Source organism: Malurus melanocephalus, unplaced genomic scaffold, assembly GCF_030028575.1.
Source record: "Malurus melanocephalus ecotype Western Australia unplaced genomic scaffold, MMel_1.1 scaffold_436, whole genome shotgun sequence".
Classification (NCBI taxonomy): domain Eukaryota; kingdom Metazoa; phylum Chordata; class Aves; order Passeriformes; family Maluridae; genus Malurus; species Malurus melanocephalus.
In genome coordinates, this window is record NW_026623668.1 from 293,036 (window position 1) to 311,045 (window position 18,010).

The window sequence follows — 18,010 nt, forward strand, 5'->3', positions numbered from 1 at the left end:
TGAAAGATCCAGCACAAGACATCTTCAAATAAATGCTAAATGATTTCTGTAGCTCGGCCCCTGGTAACTTGGCTGAACTTGGAAATTGCTACATGAAGTTCTAGGGTCTCTTTTTATGTAGATACCAAAATGGATGTTCAAAATGACCTCTTGACTTTAAAAATCTGCAAAAACTTATGTAGAGAATGGAAGAGRAATCAAAGAAAAGGCTTATCCTTAACACCAAAAGAAATTCAGCAAGACAACTGTTAGTGCTACTGAGTCTGATGACTTCTTGTCTGGACATTGTGCCTTAGGGCTCAACTTCATGCCAGACATCTGATGCTTTGCTTAGCAGAACAGTGGAATCCGAGAAGAGACTTGCTGAAAAGCATGTCCTATTTCCCAGCAAGGAAATCTTCCTTAACRTGGTGGATAACATTAAGCAAAAGCTGTAGTAAAAACAGCTGTTGTGGCTGGTTGATGATAGAGCAATTATCAACATCTCTCTCAGGAGCACGTATATACTGCATTTTTGTGGAAAAGTTTAGTGTACATGAGGCACTATCCATTGTGTGTCACACAAAGCATTTGCATTTGGTTAGTGTTTGAAAGCACGTTCATTAGGACAAGCATTCCAGATAGGAAACAAGTCAAAAGCAGTCTGACCTGGCTGGAGCAGAGTGGTTGGAAAGAAAAGCAATCCACCAGAGAGGAATGCTGAAGGTGTCTCTAATTTTCATCAAMTCAGTCTGTGAGATCTCCAAGACCCCACCTACCTCTTAATTCTTATGCAAGAAATGCTGATTTATGTCTTGGATGATTTGGATTGTCCTCCTGGGCTCTGGTTTCCTGTCAGTAGTCTGATTCAATGCATCCTAAGAAGTGAGTGCAGGTGCACAGGYTTCATGTAGCCCATTGCCTAGTGTAGGAACAGCAGCCTTCTGGAGGGAGGCTGAGGACCCTGTSACCACACAGAACTGATAAAGAGGGATGGAACTTATCCTGGACTAGCTTAATTCTGGTCCTGTGGACTTGAAGTCCAGCCCAGGTTGGAGCATGGCTTCTGGGTTTGTCTCCACCGAGCAGAACTTCTGCCAGTACACCCCGAGATAGTGTTGTGATGGGCACCAGTGGGACAAGCCCTTGAAAACATGTGTTCCCAGTTCAAGCTGAAAGAGCAGTTTAAAGCAATCTAGTTATTTCATAACAGCTCTTTCAAATGGATTCCTGGGTAAAATGGATAGTGCTTTTCTTACCAATGGYGCTCTCAAATTTCAGAGATCTGCTGGCAAAGACACTTGCATAATCAAAATCTTAGGGTGTCAAAACTCACCCCTCAATTTCATTTTCAYTCTGTGAAGTAAAGCAAGAATTAACATATTAAATACTGATTATTTTACATTCTATATTTTATCCAAGTTGTTTTTAGGAAGGATTAAGCCAGAACTTTTACTACTAAGTGCCTGCCATTTACAAATCGTGTGCAGTAAAATCAGGATTCTTAAAAAGATTTGTGTTGGACATCTGACAATGAAGACAAAAAAAGTGTTATGTCTCCTTATCTTTTATAGGTTGAGGTTGTGACTTTTTCTTTCTTTCTTTCTTTTTTTTTTTTTTAGTCTAAGGCACTGTGCCATGAAGCTTGTAATGCAGTTATGAAGTTCTTCAAATCTGAATTAACATTTCCCACCTACCTATCTTTCTCTCTTTTAAGCTTTTAACCTTTGTAGATATAAGAGTAGTATCTTGGGAAGCAGCTTTTTATTTGAGCTTTATTTATATCCATCAGTGGGAGATGCTCGGAAAACATTGGGAGAATGCTGCTCTGTCATGCAGCAACTGGGAATTTACATTACAGAGTGGTAAAAATAGTGCAAGGATCAGTTCCTTCAGATGCTGAATCCTCATTTCTAATTTTCAAAATCTTCCCCATGTGTGGGTATATTTCTATACATATATAAATATATGTGTATATATGTATATATAATTTGGGTTCTTTTAGTTTTTTATCTTCCCTCATCATATTCGATGTAGCTATATGTTTACATTAATACATACATTTATAATACTTAAAGACAACATAAGGCAGAAAAGGAGGAGGAGATAATTTAGGTTTTTCAAGGATAGGAGAAAGGAAGAAAGACATTCTAATGCATTGGAAGAAAAGCTTGTGCCATCATTGTAAATCGGCCTTTTATTCAGTTTTAACTTATATGACCAGCATTTACCATGCAGATCCGTATTCTCCTGACCCTGGCAACAGTATGGAGGTCAGATAGCCATCCAAGTGCAATGCCAAAGGCACAAACAAAAGTTTTTTTCTTCTCTGTCCATCTGTGGGTTTTTCCCTGATCCTACATGTTTATAGGGCATATGACAACAAATTCTGTTGAATTATTTGCTGTAGTTCAAACTAATGGGCCACAGAATTTAACATATTTCTTCATATGCAGTCAAACTGTCCATGTCATGATTCCTTGCCCAAAAAGCAGCTAGTGGTTGGACATATTTGGTCTGCTTTTATTCAGAATGGCATACGATATTTCTCTGCCATGCCAGAACACTAGGAACAACATTTTGCCCTGGTTGGGGTTTTGCAGTACATGGGCTGGTGTAGGCTCAGGCAGGCTAAAATCTTTTGATTTGGGGATAATCTTGTGTTATCCGGTTGTGGCTTGAATGTTCCCTTCTCGTTTGAAAAATGTTAACGTGGAGCCTCCTGAGAAATAAGCACTCATAAGAGTTCAGCTTGTGTTAGAACTGCTGCTTGCTATTTCCACGCAAACAAAAGCCACTGATAGTGGCTAGAATAGGGGAAACAAAGTTCCTCTGTGCTTATGAAAAGATCTCCCCCCTCCATCTGCCCCCAAATCTTTAAGTTCTGTTCTGCAACTTTATCACTATTCAAACCAGGTCTAGGGACAAAGGCTCATAGCTTTTCTCTTTTACTTTTTTTTTTAAAAGCCATGTTGAGTTTGCAGCATTGGAACATGCTTCCCTGCTGGTGTCTAGGGATGTAAAGCAGAGGATTTATGGAAGACAAAATAGAATAGAGCCTTAAAAATTTGGCTTTAAAAAATGGAGCCAGTGGTTTGACAGATTGTTCAGTAAATGTTCATTTTATTGAGAATTATAAAAAAGGTGCTTAACGCCTCTGTACCATTAATATAATACATTAAAAGGGTACTGTCAAGATTAGTGTTTCAGCTCTGAAAATTGACTGTAGAGTTTATGGGCAGCACTGTTCATACTCTGCTTGTAAGATGAGGTATCTTCTACTTACCACTTCACAAAACCATTATGTTGTTACAATGCTTTTCACTGAAAAACTTGATAAATAGTAAAACGTAAATAAAATCTCATTTGAAAAGTGAGAGAATAGTTGCTGCCTGTCATATAGCCAGATTTAGCAGATGCGGATTTGAATGTAAAACAGTTGTGAAAATAGCCAGTGTCAAACTAGTGCAAAATTAAACTTGTGGGGTGTTCTGTTTTCAGTGTCTGTCATTGTTGAAGTACTCCATTTCAAAAACATGCATTCCTTTCTACAGAAAAAAAATCAGATTCCTTAGTTGAAATTAATTAGCATTCAGAAACCAGATAGCATGTTTTTGGGTATTCATGAGATCTCTGTTTGAAAAAATGTTTTTAACTTGTAGAAATGTGTTGCAACACACAGATGGGAAGAAAAAGAAAAAAAAATCTCTTTAGCAAGCACTGTGTGTAAAAGGAATATTACATTTTGCACGCTCCTGATTACCCTGTGTAAACAGTTTTTGACATCTGTCTTTATAGTTTTCGAGGAGAGGAAGACTTTGTTAAAAGAACCATTTTTATACAGCAGTCACCATTTCAGTCTTGCTTTACCTGTATTATGAAAGCAGATGGTCTGCATGTCTTTTGAATATTTATAACTATCAAAAACAATCTCTTGCTATTCACCCTTAGGCTTATGAGATGTCAGGACTGTTCTGGTTGAAAAAAAATCATCTTGGGTGTTTACAGAAAGGGGATTACATTAAGCTGAAATGACTATACATTTTCCAGTTTAATATTTGTCCATCAGCTGTTTAATCGTATTTAGATAATTGTGTAAATAAGTTGCTGCAGCCCTTGCCCCTTCCACTGAGCAGGCTTGAAGCTTTAAACACCGATGAATGAGTTGTGAAAAAGCTCAGATTTTTTTTTCCTAGTTAAACAACCTGGAAGGCCTAAATAAGTTTTGGTTACAGTGCTCGTTTTGAGAAAAATGTTTAATGTGCAAAGGAATCCCCAATATCTAATTCAGCCGAGTTGTTCTAGGAAGCTGCTGTGTCTGTTACTCTTTGCTAAGTCTGTTAGCATGTATTTGCTCTGTGTAAATACTGCAGCCCTAGTACCCCTTCATGAGGCATGAAAACAACCTTATTCTGCCCATATAAAAATAATTTTAAGGTTATTTAGGGGAAGTTTTGGGACTGTGGGGGTTAAAAGCTTTTTTTGACTGGAAGCTGAGCAATCACTGATAACAGATTTTGCTGTGGTTGGTTGATTTGGCAGAAAAGCATGAACAGTTTTGGTTTAGATGATTGAATTAACCTGATTAACATTGTTTTTGTTGTTTTGCAAAAAGGACAACAGTATACTTTTAGCAATGATCGAGCAACACTTCACCTGCTTGAGGAGCAGTGTTAGAGGCAATGACTCAGAAGTGCCTCTCTYGAAGCACCTGCAGTGGTGGCTGCAGCAATGAGCCAGCATGAAAGGCTCGGGTTCTTCCCGTATCTTACAGGACGCACCTTGCRTTAGATTCTGGCACAAAACAAAAGGTGTCTGATGCTACCCTTTGATTGGGTTGTGTTTGATGGGCATATGAAATGATTCCTGCTTGAGATTTATGATATTTCCCCAGGGAGTTCCTCCACTTCTTTGAGAAAAGATGGTGTCTGGTTTTCAAATCTCTGGTATTTAATCTTCCAGAGAAAATGGGATTTGGTTCAATCTACGCTGGGTGAACCTCAGCTGAACTTCAGAACAAATTCTACCCCTACCTTCACACAGTTGTTGGATGCCTAATTATAATTAACTTATTTGGCTAAAAAAAGAGCACTTGGGCTGCAGCAGATGGTGTCATTCCAGAATAGTGGGATTTCTGTGAAGGTGGCACCATTTCAGATGAAATCTCCCGATTCTCAGAACATGACTGCAAGTGATGTGGTTGGGGGGAGGGAGGTATGGGAGAGGGGAAAGAGGGAAATTTGAGATCTTGAAGGCTCACAACTTATTTTCAAGGATAAACTACTAGGAGATAAGTTAAGATTGCATATCTCTGACCAGTTTTTGCATTCTCTCAATTTTCTTTACAACATGTGAAAATCTGTTTATGAGTGATGAATGTGACGCATTTGAATATTTGTATGATATATTTATGTTCGTCATCCTTGTACGTGGAAGGCATCTGCCTCTGTGCCTCACAGATAAGGAGGATATATGCAGTAGTACCAGAATATGATGTGCTTCAAATACAATCATTTTGATTTTGATTATTGATAATTTAAGACATGGGGAATTCCTCAAGTGTAATGACCCTGGTAATATGAAAAACATCAATATGCCTTCAGTCAGATAGYAAATCTCTGAAGACCACTAATTCAAGGGGTTAATCTTAATTTTTAGGCCATAAGCATATGAGATATTTATATATGTAGATTGGCATTAAAATGTACAGGAATTCTATAGAAATAGGCAATTTCTATAGCAAAGTGCATCTCTCTACAATGATGTGGCTGCACATTTGATGACAATAAATAAAGCATAGAAACAATGAAATTCAGTGTTGTCAAGTTATTTTCTGAGTTAACAAGGTAGTAATATTTTATCTGGCTTGTAAAATTTTGCCTTCAGTGAATTAGTAAATAAATCATTGATTCCTCCTGATGAGGATTCTTAGCGTAGGTAATATCACTTGAATGTTTGCATGAAGTGTTCTCGAAGAAAATGCAYGATAATTTTCATTTTTAAATGTGTTTATAATGTCTGTATTTTTTTTTTTTAATCTACTTTGAAGAGCAGGAGTAACATCCCAATGTTGGCCATCAAAACTTGAAATTCACATTGTGTCAGTGAAGCTAAAATTCCCAGCACTGTTTCCTAAACAGACTGGTCCCCTATTCAGTTGTAAAGTAACTGCATTAAATTTATTCCTGAAGAAGCAGGGGATGTTGCAAACTGCCATGTCATTTGTGTAYCATCTTTTTAAAATGACATGGAAGGGAGCACTAGGAAATCTTAGACAAACATCTTCAACAATAGGTAATTTACTAAAATTAATATACATGTTTTCATACTTAAATTTAGTTGGGCGGGAGAAGACATCTGAAAGGGGCAAAGGAAAATGAGATAAACTGGCCTTGAAGCCTTAATGGCATCCACAAAATACACATGAGCTGTGTGGGATGGTGGCCCCTGACACGTGCAGTGCCCCTTTTTGTACCTACAGATCTGCAGTTTTTGCATATAGTTTGTGCAGTTACATAATTTACCAGTTTGAACCTATAGGACTTTTACAATCATGCCTTATGTATGATGTGCCTATGTTTAAGATGGTTTAATCKATAAAAGAGCTTAAAAGATAATTTTGTACATATTAGACATTAATTATGCTGCTATTATACTGAAAGTTGAATCTGGGTTCAGCTGAGCTTGGTTATGGTCATTCAGGCGAGACTTGGGGTAGTCTATTAAAATTTCACTATTYTTTTATACCACTGACAAAAGGCTTCTAGCTAATTTCAGAAATGCCAGATTAGTATCAAGAAATGGCAAGAATTTTGGGGATTCAGGGAAACATTAAAATACCTGCCTGGTGAGTAGATGGTATCCACATTTGACATAAATAATGCTGCCTCACTCTAGCAGTTCTGAGCCTCCATGAATAGCTTATTACTGAGTAATACCTTAGAAAGTGGTTATAATGAACTTCAATGAGATCAATAATCAAGATACTTTTAGTCAGAAACTAAACTACCCTTTAAAAAGAAGACTTACAGTAACATTTATTGGATTTTTACTCCAGACTTTTTCTTGCAGTTACTATTGTCTTTGGTGTAACAATGGGTTGATGCTGTAAATCGATTTTTAAGACAGCACAAATATATCTAAGTGTTGCATGCTGAATAGTGAAGAAACGTAATAATCAAGGCTTTGTCTTCTTGCCTGTCATTGTTTTTTGATACACTGGACAATTCTTGTAGTTAAGCCAAAAGTAACTGTTTTCCACATAGAAATTTAAAGGGCGGTAAAGTTCAGTACATTGAAATTATATTTGCTAATTTTGTTGTTCATACATTATATACTGAGTATAATTTTTAAGTCGGAGCATTATCTCATTTTGCAAGSCTTAGTCTTAATTGATTTTGCAAAAGAATGTACTGGAACTGAAAGTCTTATGCATTGTAAATYCCACTATTTTAAAACTGGTCAGAACTGAGCAGAAGGTAAATTTCTCACTGTAGCTATCTGATATCTCGAGAACCTTTGAGAAAAAAATCATCTCGATCATCCTTTGGTCTATTTTACAGCTAATATTCAGTTACAGAATTAGACATGACAATAAGCTTCTCATAAGCCTGTTTTTGCAACTCACTTAAAATACCCTGTTTAGAAAAAACAAGACTGGGTTCATTTTGGGTTATTAAATACATATTTTATTCTGCTATAAACCCGATATTTTATCCTATTCATAGATCATTCAGATAGAGTTCTATCCTATGGTTTTCTGAGGTCTAGTCTGTGGTAAGTGGCACAGAGGAACTGGACATGGGTAACCTGGGTCACTGCCTGCATTTGTGAAGGCAATGTCGGAATTGTATGCCTGTAAATTTGTGTGAGTATGTGAAGGGTCAATCAGATTTAAAAGCAGAAATAGGATGAACAAAATTCACTTTCAAGAGTAGCATCTTGTCCAGAGCCCATCCCATTGCGTGATGTTTCTTGGTCGATAACTTCGTTCTTCCYTTAGTACATCTGCTATTTTTGCTCCCATTTACGATATACCTTGGTTTGTTTTCATGCTCAATTAATGAGTTTTTTAAAAGGCTGTGGATGATAGGCTTTGAAATGCAATATGGTTCTCAAACTTTAAAAATATAATGGTTCAACAATTGAAATAATTTGTGCTGTGACTTGTACTGCTCTGTATTACAGTTTTTTTTTTCTTCTCCCCTTTTCACACAGAGTATGATTTCTTCCATTGTGAACAGCACTTACTATGCAAATGTCTCAGCAGCAAAATGTCAGGAATTTGGAAGGTGGTATAAACATTTCAAGAAGGCAAAAGATATGATGGGTAAGCAAAAAAAAAAAAATTGCCTTGATGGTGGTTACATACCATTATGTGTCACATTGAGGTCTGTCACAGTCATATAAGAAGCCAGTTCCCTTCACGATAAGTTTAGGATGCTTTTGATGAGTAGATGTAGAAAGTACATATATAGTGAAAGAATTCATTTAAATAAATATTTGCTATTGAAACAGCCAAGCTGACTTGGGTTGCCAGAGATGTAAAGCTGTCATTCTGTAAATCTAGAGATCTTCACCACCCAGAATAATTGTTTAGAAAACCTGTTCCTGGAACTGTGACGAACTGATTTTTTAATGTATGCATTTTTTTCTCGCTCTGGCTAACATATATTTAAAGAAACAGTCACTGCCTTCCAGCAAGAATGCTATAATTTTCTAAATTCATATCTTTTTATAATCTTGGGACCCTAATTTCAATTAATTTTAACAAATAACTGTTGTGACAATAGTTTCCTTATTCTAGTAAGCACAAGTAAGTCACTGGAAAAAAAAATATCTATCTTTTAATTCTGTGATACCTTTTCTTAAACCTGTTCACAAAATTTTGAACACTTTATGTCAGGAAATTTCTACATAGATTTCAACAGAATGGAGAAATGGGACCTCAATTTGGATTGAATTTTGAGCTTGACTTAGCTTTCAGTATTTGAAGCAAAATCATTTATCTACCAAAACGGGTTCCTTGCCTTTTATAGCTYAAGGCTGTAATGAAGACAATGCATCACTTTTGTGATAATTGCTTGAATTACTGTTCTGAGTGAGTGGCCCACTTGGGTTGATCTCTACTTTCCCCGAGTGAAAAAAGGCAGTTCCTTTCGTTAATCTACACTGTACTTTCTGTGCAACACTGAACCCTTCTTCTGAGACCACCAAATGTGGTGGTAAGGCTTGGTTTCAAGTGGTCCATGTGTGAGGCAGCAGAGTGCCTATATGGAAGAGTGATCTTTCCAGAGCAGCCTCTCTCACAGCCTTTGCAGCAGTGCTTCTGCATGGGACAMCCCCTGCAAAACTTTACTTACATGGCCTGCCAAGACAGGTTCACYATCCAGTCATTTGGGTCCAATGATGCCAGTGAACAGCAAATGTGTGTTTTTTGTATTCCTGTGTAACCTAATGCTGGCAGGAGATGCAGCATTGTCCCCAAAGCCACCTGGGTGAGGACTGATAGGGCCTCTGCTTGGTTACTGATCCAGGCTATGGACACCAGAACTGTCTGCAGAACAGCTGGCTTGTTTTTTATTTATCRAATTTCTGCACATGATAGGACAGAGGAGGAAGATGGGGATGCACGTGCGAATCCAAGTKCTGATTTCTTCAGCTTTGATTCTTGTGCAGGAAAGGATGGCCTTTTGCTGATAGCAGTTAGTGAAGATCATAATTRCTGTGAAAAGCTCACACTGCCTTTAAAAAAAAACAAAACCTTACTAGTATAAGCAAAAATTGCTACAACACTTTTGTGAAATACTGGACTTCTGTTTTTTAAAGCTTATTTTCTTAAGGCTATTTCCAGACCAGAGCTGCTAAAGCTCTAGAATAAAAGAAGTGACATATGCTGATAAAAAGGAGACTTCTTTATATCAGCCTAGAGTTATTTTATATTGTTTAATCATGCACAAGAGGGGAACTGGAAGAACTCTTGTAGYTTAAAAAACTGTGCTGTTAATTAAAAAGGAGGGTGTGTCAAGGCAGATGAGTTAATATAAGAAAAAAATTCAACCATGTTGCAAGTCACTGAAAAAAACCATGCATACATGGTTGCAAGATAAAGCAGCCCATCTGTGTAATTTACATAAATTATACTAGTTCCTAGCAGTCCCATACAATTGATGTAGCATCTAGAAATTAGCAGAGCATGGGGAGGTCTGCACCTCACCCTGCTTGTTACAGATTTCCAGTGGCTGAAAACTGCAGATGTCATGGCAGAGACCTCATGGGAGAGACAAAACCAGTCATCAGGGGCATCTCTGGCTGGGGCATTTTTTCCCACAACAGCCCTCCTTACCCTTTACACAGATGCACTTGGTGTTTCACCTGCATCATCTGCAGCACAGAGTGGTCTTTTGTCTCATGTCTTTGCCCCATCTCTAGTTGGTTACTGCTTTGTCCGGGGTCCCCTGTGTTGTCACYGTGGGATGCAGCAACCCACTCGTGGTTGGGCTGCATTGCACCATTTTACATTTGTTTATTTTTATTGGCATGTCTTGTGAGCACAGTCGAGTTTGTGATTTTCAGTCTGATGTTGGCCTTTTCAATGTTTCTTTTCTGCTATAGTTGAGATGGATAGCCTTTCTGAACTATCCCAGCAAGGTGCCAACCATGTCAACTTCGGTCAGCAGCCAGTCCCAGGGAACACAGCCGAACAGCCTCCATCTCCTGTTCAGCTTTCTCATGGTAGTCAACCATCAGTTCGGACCCCGCTTCCAAACCTGCATCCTGGACTTGTATCTACTCCCATTAGCCCTCAGCTGGTAAATCAGCAGCTGGTAATGGCCCAGTTGCTGAACCAGCAGTATGCAGTGAACAGACTTCTAGCCCAGCAGTCCTTAAACCAACAGTACTTGAACCACCCTCCTCCTGTCAGTAGATCCATGAACAAGCCGTTGGAGCAGCAGGTCTCAACGAACACAGAAGTGTCTTCCGAAATCTACCAGTGGGTCCGTGATGAACTGAAACGAGCAGGAATCTCACAGGCAGTATTTGCACGTGTGGCTTTTAACCGAACTCAGGTCAGTCGTCTTTTTTCTTTTTTTTTTTAAGTCTAAAGGGTCCCTTCTTTCTCCCTTTAATTAGAAATTGCCATCTTCTAAGTCTCTCTTCTCATTTCTATCTTGTCGCTTGGCTCCTCTGAAGGAACCAGGCTTCCTTGCAGGACCACTGTCCATGTTGATACAGTACTGAAATTTTCAGGGGGGAAATTGGGTTGGGGAAATATCCAATGTTCTTACAGACAGCCTGTTCCTCTCCAGTTGTGATGGTTTATGAATAGTTGAGTTTCCCAGGAAAGGAAATGAACAGGTCTATGCAGAAYCATTCACGAAGTCACCCAATAGATCGCCTTTTGTGTTGCAGAGGTGTACCTGCACTGACCACCTGCACACACTGAACAACCTCTCTTCTTTCACAGGTGTACCAGAGATGCTSTTTTATCCATACTTGCATTTATTTTTATTATTTTCTAGTGAAAGTTGTAATAACATCTTTTTGGGCTTTTGAAAAGATGAAAAGTTAAAAACTTCAGATGATCTATTCTTTTCATGTATTTATGTAGTTTGTTGCAAAAAGAGTAGTTGCTGAGCTTGCCGGTGTCCACGTCAGAACATATACTTCAGCTCTTCAATGCAGAAAAAGCTAGCCCTAGCAAAGCTGATAAGTAACACTAAAATGTGTTATTTTTTACACCTGTTTTAGAAGCTAACCCTGTTATAATTTATTCTGCTCTATGAATTTAACTTAATGCCATGTTGCATGGAATTTAATCAAGCAAAAATTATGGAAGAAATGTCASTATATTGAATGCAAGTAATAAGATCTCAAAATTTTAGAAGTATGTTTTAGCAGAGAATAAAATATTTTTAATAGGACTTTTAAAATTGTGAAATGCTTTAAAAAGACATAGGTAAATTTGCTTTGGGTTCCACATTTTTAAATGAACACTTWGGGAACAATTTGCCCACTGTAGATTATAGTATAACAAAAAAGATCATAATTTGAGCTTCTCTTGAAACGTTTTTGTTTCTCCCTGCATAGCTCAGAGAACAAAAATTCTGTTTCAAATGCTCTGGTACCAGGTTTGAATCAGCGTGTCATTTGTCATTGTTCTGAATTACTATTGCTTTACAATATTTTGCATCCTCCTTAGCTAAAAGAAAGTAGAGTCATTGTGTGAATTCTCTGCASGGCTCTGTGTGTGTGCCTTGCCTCTTTACAGCAGAGGAGGTTTTCAAGATCTGGATCTTTCACACCAAATTTCATGGGTTACATGMACTCATGCAAAGATTAAGTTAGGTCCAGGCAGTGTCACTTGTTATATTTACAAATAAAGGACAGACAGTCTTTCTTTTAATACAATGTTTAAAAATTTTACTTTTGATATTCTGAAGTATTAAAGCAATAATAGTAGCTTCATGTTACAATGGTTTGTAGCTGCCATCTTATTTSGACAAAAAGCCAAGGAAATAATTAAGAAAATAAAGTTTATTTTATAMTTACTTGTTTCTCAGGTTTGCCTAAAAGTACATTATTTTATCTCATCTTTCCYCCCTCTGAAGTGGTCGGTTTTTGTCTGCTAGTTTTGTGTACAGCTTTTGGCATGTCCTTTGTCCGTGAGCAGTATTTGTTACCTGAAATACAAGGGTGATTGGCTCTGACTGGACATTGAATTTATATGACAGGGTATGAGAAAATGCTCTTTTGATGTGATGAATACAACTGTAGAACCAGATTTCTAGTGCAAATACTGATTCTTTTAATATTAGTATTATTATTACACTAAATATATATTAAAATATGAAATGCTATGTATTTTTCTTAGTATAAATGTTATTAAATATTTGTTTAAAGTTCAATTCTTCCCCAGACTCTGTGGTAAGCCAGCTTGGTAAAATATGTTCAGAGTGACCCGAAACTGGGAGGAAACCGCAAAATGAAGATTGAAAACAAGTTTCCTAAAGAAATATGACATAGATCTATATATTTTGGCAATTTTCAACCAAATCTATTTGAAAGAACACAAAGTAGTATTCCTATACTCACAATTGTTTTTGCTAATCAAGTCAGTATTTGCAGTTAGGTAGATAAGATTTTGCAGTGTTTGTTATGTATTGTAAAAATAAGGAGCAAAAAGGAAAAATACTCGGAGCCTACAGAGTGTCAGCCTCAGTTTTGCCAAGAAATATCTCAGCATACTTTTCATRTTAAGCAAAGCCCCACTGAAATACAGAGGAGTGTGTTGCGGATGCATTTCACCTTTACAAACCTGGAAATTGTTAATTTTACCCACAATGACAGCTAGTGTCCAAGGGTAAACAGAGGTACCAGCGATTCTTACATGAAAACTTTTTAAACTTGTTCTGCTTGCTGTTCTTCTGAATTCCACACAGCTCATTCAAGGATACATCACATTTAGCTAAAATTAGTATAGTACCCTAATAACTGATGCTATTTAGGCATTATTTGCTAGTAGTGATGTAATATCCTAAGTATCTTTTAATTCTATTTTGGTTTTTTGGTTTTGTTTTTTTTTGGTTTTTGTTTTTTTTTGGCTAGAAAAAGTGAAAATGCTTGTTTAAATTCATGTACTGTTTCCCGAGATAAAAAGCTAACTCAGGCTTACCACTGACATTTTTGAAACTGTCATAAGCATATTTGAGCCGTGTCCAGGGACCATATCATACCATCAGTTTCTAAAGGCATAAGAACTCGCTGAAATTGGTTAGGAGTTCTGGGCAAGAAAACCCTGATGTCAAGATACAGTCTCAGATGAGCGGACAGATTTGCTTTCAGTGTAAACGTTAASGAAGGAAGCGATCTATAAATTAAAAGTGATTTAGCTTAATGTTTAGGCAATAAAATGGACTTTGAAAATTGGCTGAAGATGCTCTTGTTTTTCAGACTTATGCTCTACAATATGAATACAGATTCTGGTGGTAGTTGGGGTGGGAGGGAAGGTTCTACCAGTGTAGCGTGGTAATTCAACACTTGATCCTGATTTTCAAGATTTTTTAATTTGGCAGCAGAAATGTCGACTAGAAATACTTCTGTCTTTCCATAATCCAGGGAAAGAATTTGGTAAAAATACTTCTGAAGACTAGAGTGTCTTTTAAAATTATTATTAATTACCTGTAAAGCAGAAAAAAAAAACCGAGCCACACCTTAGAAGTGTGTCCTTAAGAAATAAAGGGTGTRCTTTTACTGGATTCTTGAATAATTTCCTCTCTACCCTTAAATGCCAAATGGTAATTTCAAAACTGAGTTCTCAGGAATGTGCCTTGTAAGCTTTAATCAGAGTCCAGATAGCTGTAAGTTAAATGACAATTCACATATCTACAGGCACAACAGGACAACTGTTGCAGGGAGCAGAAGTAGTTTTGGTGGGAGGAATTTCTCTGTGGTCCTTCTAGGAAGTTTTCAGAGTACAGTGGGATCTGAAGTTTTGCTTGTCCTTCAGTAGCTGTGATTCCAGTTCACTGGATGCAAACAAACAGGTTGAATCCTGTTAGCAGTTCCTTGCAGTGCACCACGGAAAACTTTGCTGAGCTAGTACTTGTACTGGCAGATGTGAGTTTCACCTCAAGCAAGGTGTCCAAAGGTGACTACCAGTGTCTCTGTTTKCCAGGATAATTTTGGCAAATTGGTAAATTAAGATGCTTCAGTTGCCWGTTCATCACACTAATAAACATAATATTTTTTTCCAGCTGATGTCAGTGCATTGTACAGATATCTCTACTGCCTTGAAAGAATAAGTTCAGTATTTTCTTGTGCTTTGCAGGCCAAAAAATGGCTTTTGTGATCAGTTTGCTGCCCTGGGTGGCCCCAAGCAGCCGCGGGGTGATACTGATGATGCATTGGGGTGGTGCCCTAAAATGTGGTGCCAGCCCCCCACAGAGAGGCTGTGCCTGCTGTTTCAAACGTTGTTAAACTGGGAGTTCCTCTTTAAATGAGYGCAGCATCAACATTTGTTGGGCTGAACTGCTCTCAGAGCCCTAAACAAATAAATAAACTCCTCTCCCATTTCTGTTGGGTGTTTTGAAAAGTAAGCATGAGTCAGGAAGCGAAAGGCATGGGTTCCCACAGCCAGTCTGCCATTTGACTCAAAGGTGTAGCTGAGCCTGGTGCATGGCAGGGTGACGAGTCCACCGTGTGCAAACAAGGAATTGTGTTAGTCATGGTTGTGGTTGGAACTGGGGGCTGCCAGTCTCTGTTTGTGTACACCTTCAGCTGTAAGGTTTACTCTAGGGACTTGRGTGCTGTTGTACAAAGGTGACCTCGTGGCTCTGTCTTCATGAAAGAAGTGTGCTTCTTGCTGCTTTTCCATGTCTGACTTTTGTTATTTTTCCTTTTTTTCCACCGGTGACAACATTTGATCTGAAGGTTTTTGATTATTTTTCAGTGTTTCTCACTTTTCTCTCTCCCTTCTTTCTTCTTCAGCCTCATGCTTGTTTAAAATATTAGCTGCCAGGATGTACTGCTTTTCGTTCATGTACAATGCCTTTTCTCGTATGTGAAAACTTCTTTGTATTTGGGACAGTGCTCATGCTCTCATGCTAATTCTGGCAATTGCTATTCCAAAGGAGAATGCTTGGATGCAGGCAACGGCTCTGTGTAATTGTAAAACAAAACCTAAGTTTACACAAACCCTCTCAGGCACTACTTTTTTTTYTTTTYWTTCTTTCCACTTTGTCTTTGGCACACTTTATTTTCCAGTAAAATGAAAAATGAAGATGGATTATTCAAAATTGATAACAGTAATGGACCATCATGTAATGTTTTATTGAATTTGAGTTCTGTAAATTATGTGGTAGAGAGAAATTTGCCTGCTTAAGTATAACAGAAATTGCCACTGTATTCATATAATTCTTCGTAGTGTAATTTAAGAAAAAGTACACTATCCATATCACTATTGAATAAAAGGTAAAAAGGTGCTATTACACTATCATGACAGCTCTCCTCTTGCTACTAATCGACATAGATAAATGTGTCTGCTTGTAACTTATTTGGCTGGGATCCAGTCTTGGGGTTGGAGTTTGGGAATAATCTTCCACCTGGATATGGGATAGGAGCACCCTGCAACCAAGAGGGATAGCATTCAGGGCATGTTCTGCAAACATGCATGTTCTGCATGTTTTGGGAAGGTTTGGGCAAATTGCATTTTTCTTCTGGGAGCTTTGAAGTTCTATCACACTGATAAAATCTATTTGAATCAGTGATTACGTTCAAAGAAGATACAAACTGGGGGCCAGACAGGGAGGGTTTTTGTTCATATTCACAGACACTTTAATTAATCTCCATTTTTAAAGAATTTGCAATGAGCTTTTGAAAGCCCTGATAATATTTATTGAACATTTTTCTGCCATTAGTAATGAATTATACTTGTGATGACATGTTAATTTTTTTTTTCCAATGGAACCTGGGAATTTTAAGAAAATACATTTCCAATGCAAAAAGAATACAAGGGAGGAAYAGTGAGGAGGGCTTTGAGCCTAACAGTGTTTATAATCTCTTTGCAAAACAASCTCAGTTTTTAGGCAACCCGAGGTACAATATCAGGAGATCACACCACCAAGACTACTATCTTGGAAAACCAGTTCAAGCCTGGTAAAATGAACAGTTAATCTGTGCGTATCAGCACACGGCAGAATGCGAGTGCTCAGAAATGGAAGCAATAGCAATGAAATAATATATGAAGTAGGCAAACTGTGTTCTAAGACTGCCTGCACCTGCTTCTAACTCAGGCTAAAACTACATCTTAGTTTTCATGGTTYTTCCTCACATATTATRACTGTTAGSTTTAGAGCCTAGAAGTWAACTCCTCCTTGCCTTTTCCCTSCTCTGTCATCYTCCCTCCTCTCTCTGCATTGCTGTYCTCTGCTCTGCTCCCAGCTCAGGCAACGAGTCATGACAGTGATGGGGGAAGAGAGGAGAATGAATACTTAGTGGCATTTCTAATCACCAAGAGATGTCCCACAGCAATGGAAATGCAGGCAAAAGTTAAAAAAAAAAACACAAAATCAACATTTTTTTTTACTTATTTCATTGAAGAGGGAAAAGTTATACAAGCAAAACAGCTTTTTTCTACCTTTTTTAGCTGCCCACTAAGCATCTAAGGCTTATACAAGAAAATATTTTCTATTATGGGCTAAAGTATTTTTTAAGGACATTTCCTGTGGCTGACAGTGGGCTGACTATTTGTAAGGAGTCTYCTCTCCTGACAATGATCAGTCCACTTGAGTTTAGTTTTTCTTGCTCATTTTTTCATGGAGAGGTGTCTTCAACACACTAAGTCACAAATCACATGTGTTTACAAGTGCCTAGAAGGAGGTTGTGGCGATGTGGGCGTTGCTCTCTTCTGCCAAGTAACAAACARCAGGGAGAGAGAGAATGATCTCAGGGAKATTTATATTGGATATTAGGAAAARTGTCTTCTCCTAAAATGTTGTCCAGCACTGAAACAGGCAAACRGGGAAGTGGTGGCATCMCCATCYCTGGAGATATTTAAAAGACATAYAAACATGGCACCTGGGGACATGGTTTARTTGTGGGCTTGTCARTGCACAGTTAATGGATAGACACAGTGATCTTAAAGATCTCTTCCAACCTAAATTGTTCAGTTCTGTTCTCTATATTGTGTGCTCTATAGACAGCTTTGCCTTGTTCCCAGWAGCACAAAATCACTTTTTACCTCCTTTTGAGGTGGATTGTATAACCCTACCACTAACAAACATTGGTAACTGTGGGTTTGAGTACTTAAAAATAGAAAAAAATTATATACATGAATTTATTTTCCATGTTTGCTGATAAATAAATTTATTAGTAGACTAATCATTAACGAAAAAATTTAAAGCTTGATCACCCAATTGCCACTTTCGTCACTAACTTGTTTATTTACCTTCTGAGTAATTTTTGCCTGGATAGTGGAATACAGGAGGGATCAAGAAAACTGCTAAGAAAGTATTCCCCAAAATTGTTATTT

The 18,010-nt window shown here is 37.8% G+C and overlaps 1 protein-coding gene across 4 annotated transcripts in view; it reads left to right on the forward strand.

Moving 5' to 3' along the window:
- SATB1 (SATB homeobox 1) overlaps positions 1–18,010 on the forward strand; it is a 92,524-nt gene that overhangs the window by 37,113 nt on the left and 37,401 nt on the right. For all 4 annotated transcript variants that reach the window (XM_057380099.1, XM_057380102.1, XM_057380101.1 and 1 more), the window contains 2 exons: positions 8,197–8,308; positions 10,594–11,048. In XM_057380099.1, the coding sequence (XP_057236082.1) occupies positions 8,197–8,308; positions 10,594–11,048 (567 nt within the window). The remainder of the gene's footprint in view (positions 1–8,196; positions 8,309–10,593; positions 11,049–18,010) is intronic.